General features: G+C 41.4%; 1 protein-coding gene across 1 annotated transcript; it reads right to left on the bottom strand.

Moving 5' to 3' along the window:
• Positions 1-1,202: 1,202 nt before the first annotated feature.
• LOC118784967 (lysosomal-associated transmembrane protein 4B-like) lies at positions 1,203-17,851 on the bottom strand. Its single transcript, XM_036539477.1, has 7 exons — positions 17,598-17,851; positions 14,885-14,996; positions 12,140-12,213; positions 11,554-11,676; positions 11,349-11,447; positions 7,536-7,631; positions 1,203-3,137 (listed from the first exon to the last, which is right to left on the bottom strand). Exons 1-7 carry the CDS (start codon positions 17,688-17,690, stop codon positions 3,063-3,065), a joined length of 672 nt encoding a protein of 223 aa, XP_036395370.1. The 5' UTR covers positions 17,691-17,851; the 3' UTR covers positions 1,203-3,062.
• Positions 17,852-18,265: the final 414 nt, after the last annotated feature.

The following is an 18,265-nucleotide window of genomic DNA, read 5'->3' as shown; positions in this document are numbered from 1 at the left end:
CCAGGACCACTGTTGAACACACAGTTTAAATCATCCCAAGAAATACCTGTCTTAAAATGAGGACATTATGGTCAGCATTGCCACAGGTAAAGTCAGAAGTTTCCAGAAAGACCATTGGAGGCTATTTATATGAAAGGAAGGAGATAATGAATTCGTTACAGGCCACGGCTAAAACAAACATGAACTTTTTTGACTCTTGCGTTTTCTTTCCGTCTTTTTTCAATATTGATTATTTGTTCAGCCCTAAAAAACACACGTCTACATTTCTGGTTCTCCTTGTGAATAATTAAGAGGGGGAGTGGACCTTCTTTACAGCCCAGGTAAGAAATTAAGGGGAAAATATTCAACAAAAACGTTTCCACTTCATTGGCTGTGTGGAAACATTTAACTGACTTGATGCTCATTAAACCTTACAGAAATGTTCTTTTTCAGCTCAAATCAACACAAAGCCCTGTTTATGTGAAGGATATTTCTGTCTTAAGGATATTTTAACAGCAAGGATAAGTGGGGTAAATTACACAAAGTCACAGCATATATTTTAACAGTAATGATAAGTGAGGTAAAGAATTCCAAGCATCATATACTTTAGTTACAGCACCAGCAAAATATAATGAAACATGTTTCAAAGCACCTCTGCAGCACATAGATCTGTTCTGCCTATTGCATTGTGCTGCGCTCACATAATATTGTGAATCATGATACTGTTTCCATCAGCGAGCGCAGTCAGTGAGAGCAGACACAGATGTGGAGAAAGGGGAGTTCTGTGGCAAAATTATTCATCTTTTCAGCTATTGCCATTTTCCCATTATTGTGAATACATAAATCAAAAGTCTGTGGTCAACGTTCAGTGATTAACTGAGATGTCCAACAGCATTTTTACAAACTTTTTTTTTAAAGCTTTTCTTCTGATTCAGTTACATGCAGATTGTGATAATGTGACATTGCTTGAAAAGCCATTATGTACTCTTCACTTACGTGGTCGCTGCTTCCAGTACCTCCAGTGTACTAGTGTTATTTCTGAGCAATAATATCGGAATTGAAAAGGACACACTTCAGATGTAATTTATGATGTCTTTATTATTCAAAAATAAACACAAACCAGTGCAACTCTGATCATGAAATCAAACAAAATAGTGTAAATACATAAAATAAAGTCTAAACTTGAGAAAGACTGTCTTTAGCTCAGTGATCTTGCCTTCTGGTTGAAAACCCCTTTTTTACGAAACAAAAGCCCTCTTTAAAACATGTTTCACATTTTAACATTGTAGTCTTAATGTTCCTGGGAATAATATGCTCCAGTTATCACCAACAACGTCATGTGATTTCAATGAACTTACTATATGTAGTAGAGTCTCAGTACATTGGTCAGTGGGCCAGAATATTCAAATAAAATCATAACAGCATAAAAATAAAGTAAATGGACATTGCTGTTGTAGTCATTTAACATGATACGTACAAGGAGATGGGATAGTATTCAAATACTTTGTCCCAGATTTCAATTATTAAAAATACTCCTTCAAAAGGTCAAAGCTGCTATTCTTTTTGAGGATACAAAAACAAGACCATTGCATGGGTCCTTCCATGCAGTAATGCCCATAACAGCAAATAGAGACATCTAGCGTTAATGCAGAACTGCAGCTGCATGAAGCTGAGCAATAATAGCACAGATGCCACGTTTTGCTTAAACACCCTTCACCGTCCTTAGGAGTCACAGTGCATGCTACTCAAAAATTGTGGTGACCAGAACACCAAATCTTATGTGACTAGCAGTAAATGTCAGCCTGACTAACCATGCATTTTATAACCTTAAAATATGATCTCAAATACTTACGTACACAGAATACACGTCGGAACACACTGCGCGATAAAGTACGTCAAGTACAATATTCTGTCCTCCCACAAGAACCAACTGAGGTACTTCGCAAGTATTCTCTTTCATTGAATATTCAGTGTGTGTTTCAGCTGTGCACAATAGCAGCACAAGCACACGGATCTGGTTTAATATCTTCCAAGGACATCCCTTTTCATGAAAACGGTGCCAAAAGTTGCATCTGGCAGAATGGACTACTCTGTTTACATAGAGGGACGCTGGCTTAACCTAAATAGCATCCTTCGACTTTTGACTTTGTCTTCATTACTGGATGCACAGGCAAGATCACATTTACAAGCGAGGAGACTCCGTTGTAGAGAAGAAGAAAAAGCAATACAAACTGTCAACTCACAAATGGTTTTGCAGTCATGACACAAGTTTCACACACATATAATATTACATCATTATATATCCATGGGTAAGTATGTGATATACATCTGCCACTGTTAACAGATCAAGTCAGATTACAGGCAGGTGCAGATCTTTGGAACCCTTCCATCCTTGGAAACACTTCATACCTCATCTTTAAAGTGGACCCAATCAGAAAGGAATGTCGTATGTAAAGGCAATCAGACTGATCTCGACTAGGATTAAAAAGTACCATTAGATCAGATAGGAGACAGCTCTGTGTGTGTGTGTGTGTGTGTGTGTGTGCACACACGTGTGTTTGTGTGAGAGAGTGTGTGTGTTTGTGTGTTTGTATAAAACCTCAAGGAGCACTGGGGATCATTTGTTTTAAGGACCTATGCATCTACAGTACTAACAATAAGGTTTTTTGTTATATCTTGGAGGTTTTTGATTTATGTTCATTCACACAGAATCTGCAAAAGTAATACAAAATACACCAGTTATTACATTCAGTGGGTACAGGGGAAATCATAAAAATGTTGTCATGAATTTCTTACTTGCTGAAATTGAATTTAGGGGGTCTGGATAAACTCTGGAATGGGGAAGAGGTTTAAGAGAGTGTGTTGGGAGATGCTGTATTAGTGGAAGTTTAAAGCCACCAGGAGACAAAGGTAGCATGTAACTACAACAGCTTCACATTTCTGGGGAGGCACAGGGCAATTATGAACTGCACTGAACCTTCCAGAGAGTAACAGGAAGCAAAGGGACAGTGCTGTTTGAGGGTGGAGAGAATCGAGATGCAGTGATGGTGAAGTCCTGTAGACAAAGGGGAAAGAGCCTCCATTTACGCTGAGGTATAGGGGGGCGGGGCATGCTTTGCTGGGACAGCCATTGTGTCATCGTATGGGGGCAACAGCACCTGTAAAAAGAAAAAGAAAAAAGCACTTAAAAGCTGTTATGTTGCCTTACCCTGTTACTGTTAATTAATGAGGATGCTTTCAAAATGAAGCGGTGAGCGTTATATAGACCGTTAATACCAAATATATATCAAATTTCTGATCAGAAACATTCAGTTATACAGTTAGAAACTGGCTTTGGCTTTACCAATGAACAAGGAAGTCCTATTCCACACTCCTCTGATTTGTTTTAACTCACAAAATCCAGATGTCAGTCTCTTACAAATATTTGCTTCACTGTTTTTCCGAAGTTGAAAATACAGAGAGGAATACATTAATAAACAAGGGGCTCATTCATGTTTCAGGTAGCTTTGGACTTGAATAGTTTTCTCACAGTTGAAATAAGGTGAGGTTGAAAAGAAGTAGCCCAGAGCAGATGACATTCTATTATTTACTGCTACAGGGGTCCACTGCAAGGAGAACATTCAGGTACAGTGGGTGTCTTCATACAGTATGGCTGTTTGAGAGAACTCATATTTGTTTAATATTTTTATAATTACATATTTTATTTCATATGTAGGCTACTGATTAAATGGGAACAAAAATATGACACACAGTATATATATATTGGATTATTTCATCTGATTTAAAAGTTTTCTACGTTTCACACTTTAATTTTAACAGCGAGTAAAGTAAAGTAAAGTCACATATATGATTAATGAATTTTACTTTATACTACTTTCATAACAAAACAGGTCTCCCTTTAAATGCAGATCACACATCCCAGACAAAAGTGCTCATGTTATAGAATACAGATGCTAATTTGGGGTAGTGTTAAATAAGCTTCTGAGAAATTGCACTATATTTGTCAAACTGGCCGAATACAATGTGCTAATGAGAGGATTTTGAAACATCAGGAGATGCACAGATTGTTACATAACATGCTTGGAGAGAGAGAGAGAGAGAGAGAGAGAGAGAGAGAGAGATGGAGAGAGAGAGAGAGAGAGAGAGAGAGAGAGACAGAGGATACATATCAAAACAGCCTTTTTAGCTTAACATGCAGGCTAAGGCTACATGAATATCGTGTGACTGGTAGTTCAGTCTGTGTACCTCATGGATACAGAGTGTACCATAAACAGTCTCAGCCCAATGACAGTCAAAGACCCTATGATGTCTATGTCACAATGAACATTTCCCACGCATGGAGGTTGGGAACGCCAAGGCTGGAAATGGCTTTGCAGAATGTTTAGCCAAGGCCTCCTTCGGACATAACCCATCAGTGTTTTCCTGTTGCCTCCCTCATGGGAGCTGTCCGGGGATCACCACACTTCCTAGAGACCCCCCCAGTAGATGATCCTCTCTTGTTCTGCGTTCCTGGTTTCAGCTCCCTCCAGCACCCCCTTCAACCGCAACAAAACAACAAGCCGCTGTGGGCCAAAACATTGCTGTCCACTGGTGTGTAACACATATCTGGTCTCAGAAGGCTTTAGGAGGAACTGCCAATATTGGAATGCCTACGTAATACTCCACTTTGTTCTTAATTTTGAAAATATTGATGTTTGTTAACTAACCTCTTGAGCTGGAAGGGGTCTGTCCTTACTTAAGACATTCTTCATGAAATTATGATATAGTTATGAATTTACTTTTCATGATTTATTTTTTGACTTATTTGTGTGTTTATACTTCACCGCCCCATTTAAATGATTCACGGTAAGTCATTTGCTCAGGGGTACAACAATGACAAGCCCCACCGGATCCCAGAGGTCAAAAGTTTCATTTTCACTTCATGTGCCCCCATGGAGGAGCATGAACCCAAAAATCTCTAGCTACAAATCCAGTTCCCTATCCATTACATTACAATACTGCCTTTTAACTGATGGTTTTAAATCTTTTAACCAGGCACACCATTACGCCGGCTTGCTGCATTTGGCCATATGGGATTATGTTGAGCATAAAAGAGCATAACTGCACTCTTAATTATAGCAGGACTGTCCTGCTGTGTGTCTTTAATTGAAATAGACAGCACGGCTTGAGAAAGCATAATAGGCGAACATCATTTTTGGTTGCACTTGTGACTTATGATTCTGAATGCTAAAAAGCAACCTCTTCACTTCCTTTAGTGCCACAGGTGTTTTCTATATCATGGGATATCTCAGTGCTGCCACCATGAAACCAAAACAGAGCAATATCCTGGTTTACATTCTTTCTGCCTTACTTACTTTTTCATAAGCCAAAAGCAACCAGAAAAGCATTACCTTCAGAAATGTCAGCTTTGATCACACAAATGACAATACAATCCAAACGTAATCATCTTAATGCCTTCAATTAAGATGATCCAAAAAATAACCAATAAAAGTTTAAGCTTTGGAACTATCAACAGAACAACAAAAAGTGGGCCGCAAAACCCCAAGCTTTCATCACTTTAAGTCACTGCATCTCTATCTCCCGTGATGGAACAAAGGAACCCCATTAATCATTCAAAATGGAAAGCTGTCTGCTGAGCCAGTAACAAAACAGAAGCAATCCAAAACGTGCCTTAGACCTGTACCTCCCCCGTTTTTGCACTAGTGTTTTTATGTATCTCGTGAGGTTCCCCTATAGGTTCCGTGTGACCGTAACTCACTCTCAGAAACACTCAGATTTCTCCTCATGGAAGCTGATAGGTTGGTTGGTTGTTCTTGGGAAACTGGAATATGGCTAGCATACCCTTGCCACTGTATTGGACTAGCCAGCAAGCTTGACTCCTCCTTTCCCTGATAAGATCTATCGAATTCAGGAGCTACTTTGTTAATATGCTTTGTAGTTTCAGGTGGCATTTTCCAAGAACACTGTCTTATTCAACTTCATTTCTTTCAGTATTATGATTATTAGTATTCAGTACTGTGTTTATTTGCAGTTAGCATTAGCATGATTTAGAATTGATTATGTATTTTTTCATAGTCTTTCTATTACAAACAGTAGAGAATGGAGTTCAGATGTAGTCTGAACAAGGCTGTGAAGAGCATGTGAGGCAGGCTTAGAAATGGTGTGTGAGTGTTTGAACAACTCAAACAATATTTTAGCTATACTCCCAACCCTAACAGCATGTCTGGGATAGTCACTGTTATCTTAGCAGAAAAGGAGTGATCTGAGTGTATGAGGGTAAGTACGCCATTCCCTGAGGTGGGCTCCCTGAGATTCCATTGAAAGGGAGAGGGTATCAGTGAAAACTGTATGCTTTGCTGACACAGGATCCTCTTGCATGACTGCCACTTGAGTTATTGTACAACATGCTGTGGAATACATTAAAACCAGGCATATTTGGAACTATACATTTTTAAAAGGCCATCTTATCACAATATTGCAGCAGTTTGCTATCCCTTCTCTACACTCTGGGTCTTAAATAGCCCACTGTGGGTATCGGTGAGACAGCTGTAATGCTGTTAAATGAGGGACAGGCCTTTGCAGAGGCCATTGCTACTCAGCAGGCCACTCCCCCCAGCACATGGCTATAATGCATTCTCATGGCCTCAAAACAGGGGAGGTGCCTGATGCAGAAAGTGACCCTCTCCGACTGCAGGTCCCCGGTGTATTTCTTCCCTCACAGACTGTGCACTGTAAGTATGAAGTAAAAAGCTTAATGTCGCGGGGCCCCAGATAGCGCAGTCCAGGCGACTACACACTCAGGAGGTAAAACTCAGGAACAAGCTACTGTGGAGTAGCCTGGGCAACATAATGGATTTCCCAGTGTGGAACACCCCCCCCCCCCACCCAAAGCCACTCCCATCCCCTTCAACTTTATACTTCCTTCCTCCATCAACATGATGGCTATATGGTTCAGGGAAAGGCAAGCTACACTGCATAAATGTGTTCTGTGGAGCTATATGAACTGTTTTGTTCATTGGTTCCCCACTTTGTTTTATTTTCTTTGGAGTGTAATGAAACGCAACGGCAGCCGATCTTGCAGAAACGTGCGGGGGTGTGTGGAAATTGAAGCCGTGCCGGAGCAGGTCGAAGGCGGGGGTGTTGACGGCAGTGTTCGGGAGGCGACGTCGAGTTCCCGCCCACGCACAGGGGACTATGAGCAGGTGCTGGATGCATTGAGGGGAACACTCAACCCACTGCAATTATGGCCATAATTACATATCAATAGCAACCTTTCACTTTGTTCTAAGTGGATTCCATAATTTTCCATGGGAAGAAACTATAAAGGGCAGAAGGAGGGCACATAGTTGGAGCAATCCGATTCCATAATCTACTGACTTGTGAACAGCCTTCGATGTTTTCCCTCATCTGTTTTATCAAGTCTGTTGAATTCTTTAGGAGATATTGAAATAATTTTGTATTTTTAAAACACAAACCCTTAAAACACAAAACACTGTCTTATTAGATGAGTATTTACGTGGCATTTAGATGATTTTAGGGCCATGTTAGGGACTTACTGTGGTGTCGTTGGTAGTGACATACACCAGGACCTCTGTGGTGCCTCTTCCACTCACATATCTGTAGCAGTTCCACACACAGCCAATCAGGTAAGCCTGAAGAGAGAAACCACATTCAACATCAGTCATCTTCAATACTATGGCCTGTATAAACTCTAAGACAAATCAAGTGCTGCTATTATTATATAACAATCACCTTTCACATTGTTCAAAAACTCAATTTCCACTGATAACATGTCACTCAGAAAAAAACAAGTGCAGATATGATTTTCCATATCTAAAGGTTGCATTTGACTGGTATTTTATGTCACTTGGAGTCCGATGAAGAGACTGCACCTGGCTGTTGGCCGAGGTTGCTGATCCTCCGTATGGACATGATAACGAGGGAAAAGAAAGTGTGGATAGGGTGAAGGAAGGATGCCATGAACATTTGACATGGAAAGGAATTTGTAAGTCTGATTTTTATAGTCATGGACAGGACTAGTTTGTCTAGGTTTGGTAAAGAGCACAGGGATTGTCCGAAAATTCTTTTCCTGAACCTTTGTTTGGAACCTCAAGTACTAATGACTTATATGGAAAAGGAGGCAGTGAATAAAGATGCATGAACACATAAAATACTTAAAAATAAGATTAATATGTGCAACTAAGCAGCAAAATATAAATTAAGTAGAACTACTTACGTAAAACGTCTTAAGTGAAATGACTTTACTTCTAGGTTTTTAGTGCTTTTACATTTTGAAGGAAAATAAATAACACATTTTACTCAGAGGCCTTTTCTCCAGGCCTCCATCACATTTTATTCCCAAACACGCGCCACGGTTTCACTAACAGTAGTCTTACTTGAGTAGAATTTTGGAGTACATGCCAAATGGCAATTTATTTAACCATAATGGCAGAGACTGACTTTGGCTTAAACCACATTAAGCAAATTACAAGCCAGGGAATTTATATTCATCAAATGAATAAATGTCCCACTCAAGGGCCTGACATTGATGAAGAATTTGAGAGGAAGGAGGTAGCTGACCGCACGCACTCTCTGTCACTCACCCAGAAAAAACAGCAGCCGGGGGGATGCGCGGTGGCGCGAGTGGCAAAAAACAGGCTCTCAGTGTTCTCTGACATCCCCAATCATCACTTTCCTGCCAGTGGCAGCAGTCTCACGCCAAGGACAACACCATCTGTTTTAGTGACTGAGTCCCACTTGTGAGGCCCCAAAGAGCTAAGCTGCAGATCCCACTTCTCACACCACTAGAAACACTGCTAATATCCCTAATGCACTGCTGACCATGTCAGATTACAGCAGGCGCTTCCTGTATCTCATACCTTCCACAAACTGCCACCTCTTTCACATTACAGGCAATCTTCCTGTAGCCAGGACTACCAACACACTGCTGTCTCTTTCACATTACAGGCACTTCCTGTATCTCATACACCCCACACACATTACAGACACTTAATTTTACTGACACTCGAGCACAGTTTTATTTGTTGAGCCTACAGATGCCTCCTGCACAAGGCACTGAAACACATTATATTTCAGCTACCTGTGACCTATATTTCTTTAGTTAACATACTGTTCTAATCAGGACTCAACTTCATAATCTTGCAGTAATGAGCCCAAAAAAAAGTTAAAATGGAATGACACCAACCATGCAGTGCTGTGGAAATGGAATTTCCTTATTGATGGTCTATCTGTAGAAAACATTGAATTTGATTAAATTTTATGGCTTATTTCCAAAATTATTACAATAATTATTACAATTAATACTTTGTAGGTGGAACATACCTATTGTGTATGTCAGCTGTGTATGAACGTAATATAACCATGACTGTGGCTTCCGCCAGAATCAAAATACACTTTTTTTTCTCACATTTTCACCTAAGGGCACTCTGAAGAGTGGAGTAATTTGATTTAATGTCTTGATAATAGATTGAGGAGACTGTCATCAAAAACTCATCAAATCCAGAAATGGTAGCCACACACTCCCTTTTCATTTGCTTTTTGGTATATGCGCTTGTGTTTCGTGCGTTCTGCTCTTTGTAAGACTCCATTAGCTATTTTTAAAGCGAACAGACTAATTTAGCAGCAGATGATTTCTCCTCGCAGCACAATCTGTCCCTCTCTCTCTAATACCCACAGTCTGCCTGGCGAGTTGCTTATCTCCTCAGAAGCACCGGTGCGGATAACTCCACGTTAACCTGAATCGCAGGTCATCCGAATTAGCGTTCACCCTTCTCACTCAGACAATGGAAGACCTTTTACACCATAAAGAACAACAAGTCTACAAATACACAGACCACATGTGGATTGTAACACGCCCTTCTCAGAGTCTTACCATATGAGGTGGATCACTTTTTTTGTCTGTTGGTCTATTTCTCTCATTGCAAGTGGTCTTTGTACCATTCAACAGCAATATTGTGATAAGGACATATTTGAAAGGTCAGGGACCATAAACACTTTCACGCAGGCTTCTACTGTATTTTATAGCAGAGGTGCGCAGTTGGACGCGTGGCGGCTTGGCCGTTTTTCTCAGTAATGTGACAGCCGCAGCCCCGAGCGGCCAAAGGCAACATTTCCCAAGCCGCTCCATCAATGGCTCCCACTCTTACGAAAACAACGGTGCAGAAGGAGTCTGCTCCTGAAGACCGCTGCGTTTTCCCAAGGCTTTGAACTTATAGGAGACGATCCCCTGAGGGGCTCCATCATAAAAATAACCTGAATAATCTTTCAGATGACTGCAATTTTCCTCTTTGATTCTCCACAGTGTACAGAGTACTGAAGCTCCCTTCAGAAAGCCCTATAAGTACACCCCTTTAGCCCAGGGAAAAAGGGGCAGGCATGGCCCCATCCACACATAATGCACACTGACATACTACTGCTCTTGGAATACTGGTAAAAGCAGTGCTAATTACACAACATACCCCTCATGTCTAGGGAAGTGAAGTGAAGGTACGTGCATTGCCTATACTCTGCACACACACAGTGGAATATTTTGTATTTATAATTTCATTTTTCCCCTACATAACCATAACCCACTAGCTGCACAACACATTAACTGCAATCAATGGACAAACATTTAGCCATGTGTACTAATGAGTGTAATTGTGTTACTGTGAGTGTGTGTGTGTATGTGTGTGTGTCTGTGCATCACATAATAAACAATGAAAGTTACTCTGCTGCTGCCAAGTTGGATTCTGTTGTATGTATAGGCCTGGTTGTAGTCGTGCCAGGTATAGCTTTGTTTGTGAGTGGAATATTCTAAAATGCAATGGATATTGTTTGACCTATTTTCCTGTGTGTTGCACAGATCAGCTGTTGCGTTTCTTTCCCTGATAAACCTGTCTGTTTGAATCAGTGAACAAACAGTGAGCAATTATATATCCATTCTGGCCTCGCTGAATGCTCAGCGACAGCATGGCTCAGCTTTACCGGCAGCAATTTTGGTATTTTGAAAATGAGTGCTTTTTATGCATGTGACTGAGTGTGACTGAGTGTGCTTTGAGCAGACTTTGAGTATGGGCTATACTGTACCACCAGCAGTTCACTTGAAAAATATGGCAGTCAACGACGCAGTGGATTTATAATCAAACACAGGACAACAATAGTGTATCTTGGAGTAAGAATTGCTCTTGAAAAAATCGGGACACGTAAATGGATCACCGGGATTCATCCTTATAGACATAAATATGTACCCCATGAAGTGCTGCATAGGTGTGGATCTAGGTACCCATCACAGTATGTTTGTAAATTACACTGTGCAGGGTCCTCTGTGTCAGGTTGGATAGGGCCAGTGGGGCAAATTCAGCTGTTACCTTGAAGGCCAAGATGCAGCCGACGAAAAGGAGCACGATGAAGACAAGGCACGCATTGTTCGTGGACATGATCTCTTCCTTGTAGGGGAAGTTGCCAGGCTGCAAGAAGGACAGACAAAAGCGCGCGTCAGACACACCTCCCTATTTTAAGGCTGAGAGATTTCCTTATTTACAGAAAAAGTGAACATGAGAGTGTCCCACTCACCAGCTGCTGGAGGTAATCCTGAATGGTGTTGGGGTAGACCACAACACTAACTGCAACGAGGGTGTTAAGTGCGAAGTCAAAGATTTGGTAGCAGAAGAAGGGGATGATCCAAGCAGCATGTTGCTGTAATGGAAAAGAGATTATTTCACAAAGTTGGAACAGCTTAAATACTTTTGACATTTGGAAAGAGCAGGAAACTGTGACTGACATGCATTCCCAAGGGGAAAGCGATATTGAATGTAATTACTCTGACCCACTCGCCAATCACAAATCACAGGTCTGCTTGTGGCGGTGACTGTGCGGGTGTACTAACAGGGAGGGCAGCATGATTTACAGTAGGAGGGCAGGAACTGGTGAAAAATACGTGTGAACTTGTGCTGTGAAAAAATTACAGAATTTATTACATCCTACTGTATACTTGTGGGTTATACACATCATAAATAATGTAGCCTGAATGCAGCTTATACACAAATATAAATACAAACACACAGGGAAAAGCAATAGTATATAGTTTGGTTATTACAAAATAACATTTAAAAGGTCAAAACTTTGTTCAGTATCTTATTTCATGTAAACGATAAGTTACCTTATAAGCACCATATGTAGCCATCCCACATATTAGTATCATGAGAAGGGAGATTGCTGTGGCAATGCACATATCTGTAAAAAATAGAAAAGCTTATTAATTACAACATCATCACACAAGACCGTACTTAATGGGGGCCACTGTAAATTGTTCCAGGATTTCCGCTAATAGAGCGTGTTTGATTGCACGTTAATGTCACTTTCAGCTTGTCTCGCACGAACTTGCCCCTTATGTAAGAGAGATATGTAAGGAGGATTCTCGATGAGCTGTCGACCGTTTCCGTGCAGCGGTCAGAGGTGTGACGCAGGACTTGTGGGATTTTCCCGCACTCAGCCAATCAACATGGTCAGAGCCGCACTGAGCCGCCACAGATGTGAACAGATGCTGCTCGTCATGGCTGATTGCGAGGCCAGTCGTGGTGGCGACTAACAGCTTGCGCAGATCCTTCTCATTAACACCAACGCCAAACGAGAGCTTGCCGTTATATCTCTGCATATTGCTTGCCATTGACTTTGGGGGTGGATGGTGTTCTGCTTAACTGGTAGGGAAGACTACAGATTAAATCAGAGAACATCGCAGAGTGATAATATCCCTTAACGGGTATGGTTATGCAACTGGAAGTCATGATTACAAAAGGATACAGCATGTGCTATCTCTGCCCCCTTGCCCTGGGCTGGCACTGTGCAAAGTCATGGAGCCGTGCTGACATACAGCCCTGCTGACTCTGGCCTTCGGCGAGGTGCAGAGTCAAGCAGTATGGCCAATGACCTCTTCTATTTAAAGACCGGCGGGCTTTTCCTGAAGGCAGCGAATGACAGCAGTGAACAGAGTGTGCAGCACTCTGCGGGGAACCATTTCTAAATGATCGCAAAGCCAAGGCCAAGAAGAATCTAGGAAAGGCTAATGAAGTCTAATGAAGTAACACCTGAGCTGAATTCATCCTGCTTAACCATGAGCATGATAAGGGACGAAGGAATCATAACATTGTACATGTCTTGAAATGGCCTGTTTGTTAACAGTGGCACGGGGGCTTTTGTGTCTAAAATGAAGTTGCTTGGGAAATGCGTCCGTGTGTTTATCTAAAATGGCATCCCCCGTCGCCTCAATTAATTTCTCCCCACCATCCACAACCCAACAGGAGCTTGTCACATCTGATGACATCACCATTCTGGGTCCAGCAGCGCTGTCTGCCTTGAAGTGAGTGATTTTCCGATTTTAGCTCATTAACTAATCCCTTTGCTTCAATGGCACAGACTGGGAGGTCATTAATTTGAAAGTAATGTTGCAGCGGTTAAAAAAATAAAGAGAAAAATACAAACAGAAATGACTGCCTCAGTAATCTCAGAAGCTAGTGCCACATGTGCTAAATGCCCTTGAGAGTCTTGAAGAAACACAGCCTGTAGGCTCAATTAAACAAAAAACTGTTTTGTTTGAAATAATGTGTATGGCGCATTACATAACACACCAATCACGTGACACCCTCCAAACCGACCTGACCTCAACTTCCTGTCCGTTGAGCTGTTTGGGCGGCGACGGCACAGCACAATATGTCCCCCGTTCAGTGCCGTCATGACGTGTGAGAAGCGCGGCCCTATTAATCCCCACCATCTGCATGAGGCATGAGATTACTCCTTCCCCCGCACCTTTCCCCGCGCGCTCCTGCGGCATCTGAGTTACCGAACGGAGACATCGCTGCAGGACTCAGGGCGCGGGGCCACGCCTTACACAAGGCCCACCGAGCCAATAGCAGGGAGTCACAGGGTAGCTTAATCCCCCAGAGCTGGGACAGTGCAGTCACTTTTAATCAGAGTCACCGGTGGCGGGAGCCAGCTGGCACATAGCAGACCCCCCTTTCAGTCAGACCGTCATGTATTTATTCAGCTTTGTAACTGAAGCACAGTCCTGTGAGTTTAGAAGAAATAATAACAACAGAGCTGGAGAAGTAGAGCAAGTGAAGCCTGCTATGTGACAGAAAAGACAGCCGATGACATCGAGACCTTGGCTTTGCACTCGTGTCTGAGTGCATGTCACAAAACACATGTGACATATGGACGTGGGGCCATTCATTGCATAAGGAAACATGACAATACTTGTCACATGCTATTCATCCCCCTGAAAAAGATATTTTTTATCAGATTTTTCAAGGTATTCACTACTGTTTCTATGAGGGTTACTCCATTGAGTTCTTTTTCAGATGAGTGACAAATATCATGCTGAATTAAAACTGATAGCTGATGCAACGGTTTCCACTCTTAAATTCAAACTTGTACTTGGACTGAACGTCTGAACCACTGTCGGTGGAGAGAATATATTCTCATAAATGTGACAATACAGAGCGTGGCATGTCTCGGTTGTCATGGTGTGTCTTGTGTGAAAGCACGTAGTATGTCAAACTTTCAATACACACTTGATAAATACCGCTGCTGTTGAGTACAGATCAACCATCAACCTGCAGGTTTCGATTATCCACAGACATTGAGCTACTCTAAATAGTTTTGGGCCTCTCTGCAGCCAAACTGCACCGATACTGGATCACCGCAAACCCTTACACATGCCCCTATACAAGGCATACAAACTATATAGCACATCATTGAGGGGTATCCCCTCCACAAAGTCAGGGAGAGATCTGTCAGTTCTGAACTCAGCAGACCAGGAGGCCATGGCATGCTTTAATGGCCTTGAGTTCTGGAACTGAGTTTTCTTTTTTTGGGATGGGGGTTGGGGGTTCAACGGTTTCATACTCACTGGCATCGTCCATCACGTCGAGGTCATGGGCTAGCTCAGCACTGGTCAGGTGGTACTGGTCGGGATCGCTGAGGGCCGTGAGTAGAATGAGAAGCACCACGGCATTGATGAGCTGCAGATGGAGGGACAGACATTTAGACAAAGAGAACTCTGGGAAGGTTAGTACTCTTCCTACCGACTTAGAGATAGTAATACACTTTATGACTCCGGAACACCGTAAATCCATTCTACTCTTGTTTTGAAGAAGGAAAATTAGAATGTCCTGGTTTTGTAGTCATTTTACATTAATGTAATATATAGTACACGTATATGGATTTGGAGGAACAAACCATAAGGAAAAATGATCACTTCAGCTTCTTCTAAAACTTATTAAATTGATGCATTTACAAATTACACTGTAAAAACTGAAAAAGGGAAAAATGTTCAATCATTCAATAAAGCTGGTTCTATCAGATTAGAATTTATCCCATTTTAATAACTTCTATAAACTTCTATCTATAATACTTGAATGTAGGATTGTTTTGTACATGAGTCAGAACCTAAAACAATAGAACTAAAGGACGTAACAATTCAAAAACAAATTCCCTTAACAGGTAATAAAATATATTACATTCCTTTAATTCATTCAAAGCCTAAAACAGTGGTGAAATGATTGTATTATTCTTTAATACAGCCATAGCGTTTCTGTGGAACACAGGTCTGTGTGTGCTATTTCACAGGGCACTCATGCGTCTTCAGCTTGTCCTGACAGAAGAAACCGCGAAATGGCTGTCAGCGTTTCTACTTGCCGAGTATGCTCGTAGGTTAGCATGCGCCCCTGACGCACTACGTTAGATGAGATGTGACATTTCTGCAGAGTAAATGAATCATCGCATTACTATATCGTGATGGATCCCTGGTAAACCTGAAGGTGGCTGGCTCAGACGAAGGGTCACGGCTCCGTTTAGGCGCGTCTAACCGAGTCCCTCGAAGGCCCTGTTCCATGAGTTCTGACAGTCTCATTTCATGTGCACTGCCCATCAAACTCTATTACACACTACATAGTTTGCACTGTCTGCATCTGACGTTCAGAGGGACAGTATACCCTAGCTCTAAACACACACCAACCTCAGTCTTTTTTTTGCCTTGTGGTGCACTGCCCTTTCTGAATTATAATGCTATTGTCTGTCTACTGTAATTTTCTTCCTGTTCTCTTCTCTGTGTGGATGCTGGTTCACTGAATCACGCTGGCGTTTTTCTCAAGCTGCGACGTTTAGTCAAGGTGAACAGATTACATTCTCCATTTCTGTGAGAGAAATATGAAATGGCCTTCGTATTTCGTGGACACCTACCAACCCATGCCTTGTGATGGAAGTGCCCTCGCAAGTTTTAGAATTAAAATGGCCTTGAATCGTGCGTAAAAGTAAACGTTCGTGCACTGTTGACATTCATGCTACGAAGCCGTATCCTATAAAGACGTAGTGGCTGGACTCGGAAGAAGCGGAAAATATTACAACTACGGTGTATGTTGCTGAACTGTTGGACAGCTCCATTACAGTACTTTAGAGAAACGGAGTAGAGTTCACGTTTGTAATGGAAAACCTGTCATTGTCTGAGACAAGAGCACCAACATTCAGATCAGATTTCAACCTTGTCTCCATGCGACTTACTGCAAAATTCATAACAGTAGAGGGATAATATTTTCTTCCCGCCGGAGTTGGCCGAAAGTTAGGAAAATAACTGTTAGACATGTGAAACAGACACATTTGTCACTAGGCTATTTTCGTCGTAAAAGCTAATGGTTTCGAATTTGTTAAATGGGAAATATGCGAGTTTAAGACTTACCAAGATCTCAAAATATGATTTTACATATCGGAAATAATTTTACATATCGGAGTTGTATCGCTTCAATCAGACACGTATGACACAACAAAAGTATTTTAATAACTATAATTTCAATTCCAAATCTTAACGGGCCTAGACGATGATGCTTAGTATCGAATTGAAGCACAGCTGCATATTTACTTCTTTGTGTCTTTCAGTGACGTTGTTGTTGTTACCAGCGTGCCTCTCATCTGTTTCAAAGGGAGGGGGCCGCAATGCAGGAGCATTCAGGTAGAGGTCAATGACTTATCTCGCAAACTCTTCAGTTTCCTGCTGTTGTTCGTGTTTGAATATGTAATGTAACCTCTCCCATACATCAGAATAATAATAATGCCTTTAACTGTACATACGAATATATGTAATTGATTTGTATCTGTGAAAAAGGGAACATCACTTTTTTCAGGTATAAAAGTTTCAGCTCTGATACATTTTTCATTTGAGTAAAATGCTGTTGGCCGAATAGTCTTCCAAAATTACCAGTCGAGAAGTCACAATTAATGTGGAGAGATAATCGCTTGTTTTGTGATGTGAACGGTAAGGCAGAAAAACATATAAACAGAAAGGCAAAGTTTACTATTTAATTATAAAAAGTGACCACAAAAAATTAAAAAACAGGCGCACAATCATACACAATAACGATATTGAGCAACTAATTCATATGCACAGCGGAAAAAGAAAAGAAATTCGCAGTAACAAAGGTAGCCTACTAAGCAAATTATTAATTTTATTGTTGAAACTTTTGAAACTTTATCATAGCAAGGAGAAATCCTTGATCTTTCCCTCGATTTGAAAGGCAGACAGCATTTGACACCAGGAAACGAGTGAATATTAAATAAACAATTGAGCTCACCATATACCAAATCCCCAGAATAATGGTGCCCGTCCGAACATGACAGCAAAGGCAGCAGCTCGTCGAATACCATCGGTCCCACGGGGATATCATCTTTCACTTCGCAGCAATAAAGCTATATCATGTATGCTTCTGAATTATAATAGCCGACGGTATTGTGTTTATGGAAGGAATTGACGGAGTTCTCGTCTCCCACTATCTCAACATTCGTGCGGAGCTGTCCTATATTCTTTGATGTGGCGGCATTCAATGTCCTCAGCTAGGCAACGCTGGTCTAACTCAGTCCTAATTGACAAACATGTACCACGTGACCGGAGCTGGATTTCGAATGGGATCAGAGAGCCTGTGATGTAATGCGTCCTTTCGAGAACTAGTCAAATCCAGACGTCTGAAGCCGGGAAATTAAAACTGACCTGGCGTTATAAAGTTGCCTTTCCATACCCTCTTCGCAAATTGAGTCCAATTTTAGAGTTATATGCATGCCTCGTCATGTGCAAATTTGTCGGATGTCACAAATATCATATTTTTATACAATAGCCAGTTTTGGCTATTGCTGTTGTTGCTGTCAGAAAAGTATTAGTCGGGTATATTTGTGTAATCCAGACAATCGCATGCATAAAAATACATATTTCAGCTCAGATACTTAATAGCACAAAATGGAATAGTAA

The sequence above is a fragment of the Megalops cyprinoides genome, chromosome 10, assembly GCF_013368585.1.
Source record: "Megalops cyprinoides isolate fMegCyp1 chromosome 10, fMegCyp1.pri, whole genome shotgun sequence".
NCBI lineage: Eukaryota > Metazoa > Chordata > Actinopteri > Elopiformes > Megalopidae > Megalops > Megalops cyprinoides.
The sequence above is the reverse complement of the archived record's forward strand: the minus strand, read 5'-3'. Positions and strand labels throughout refer to the sequence as shown.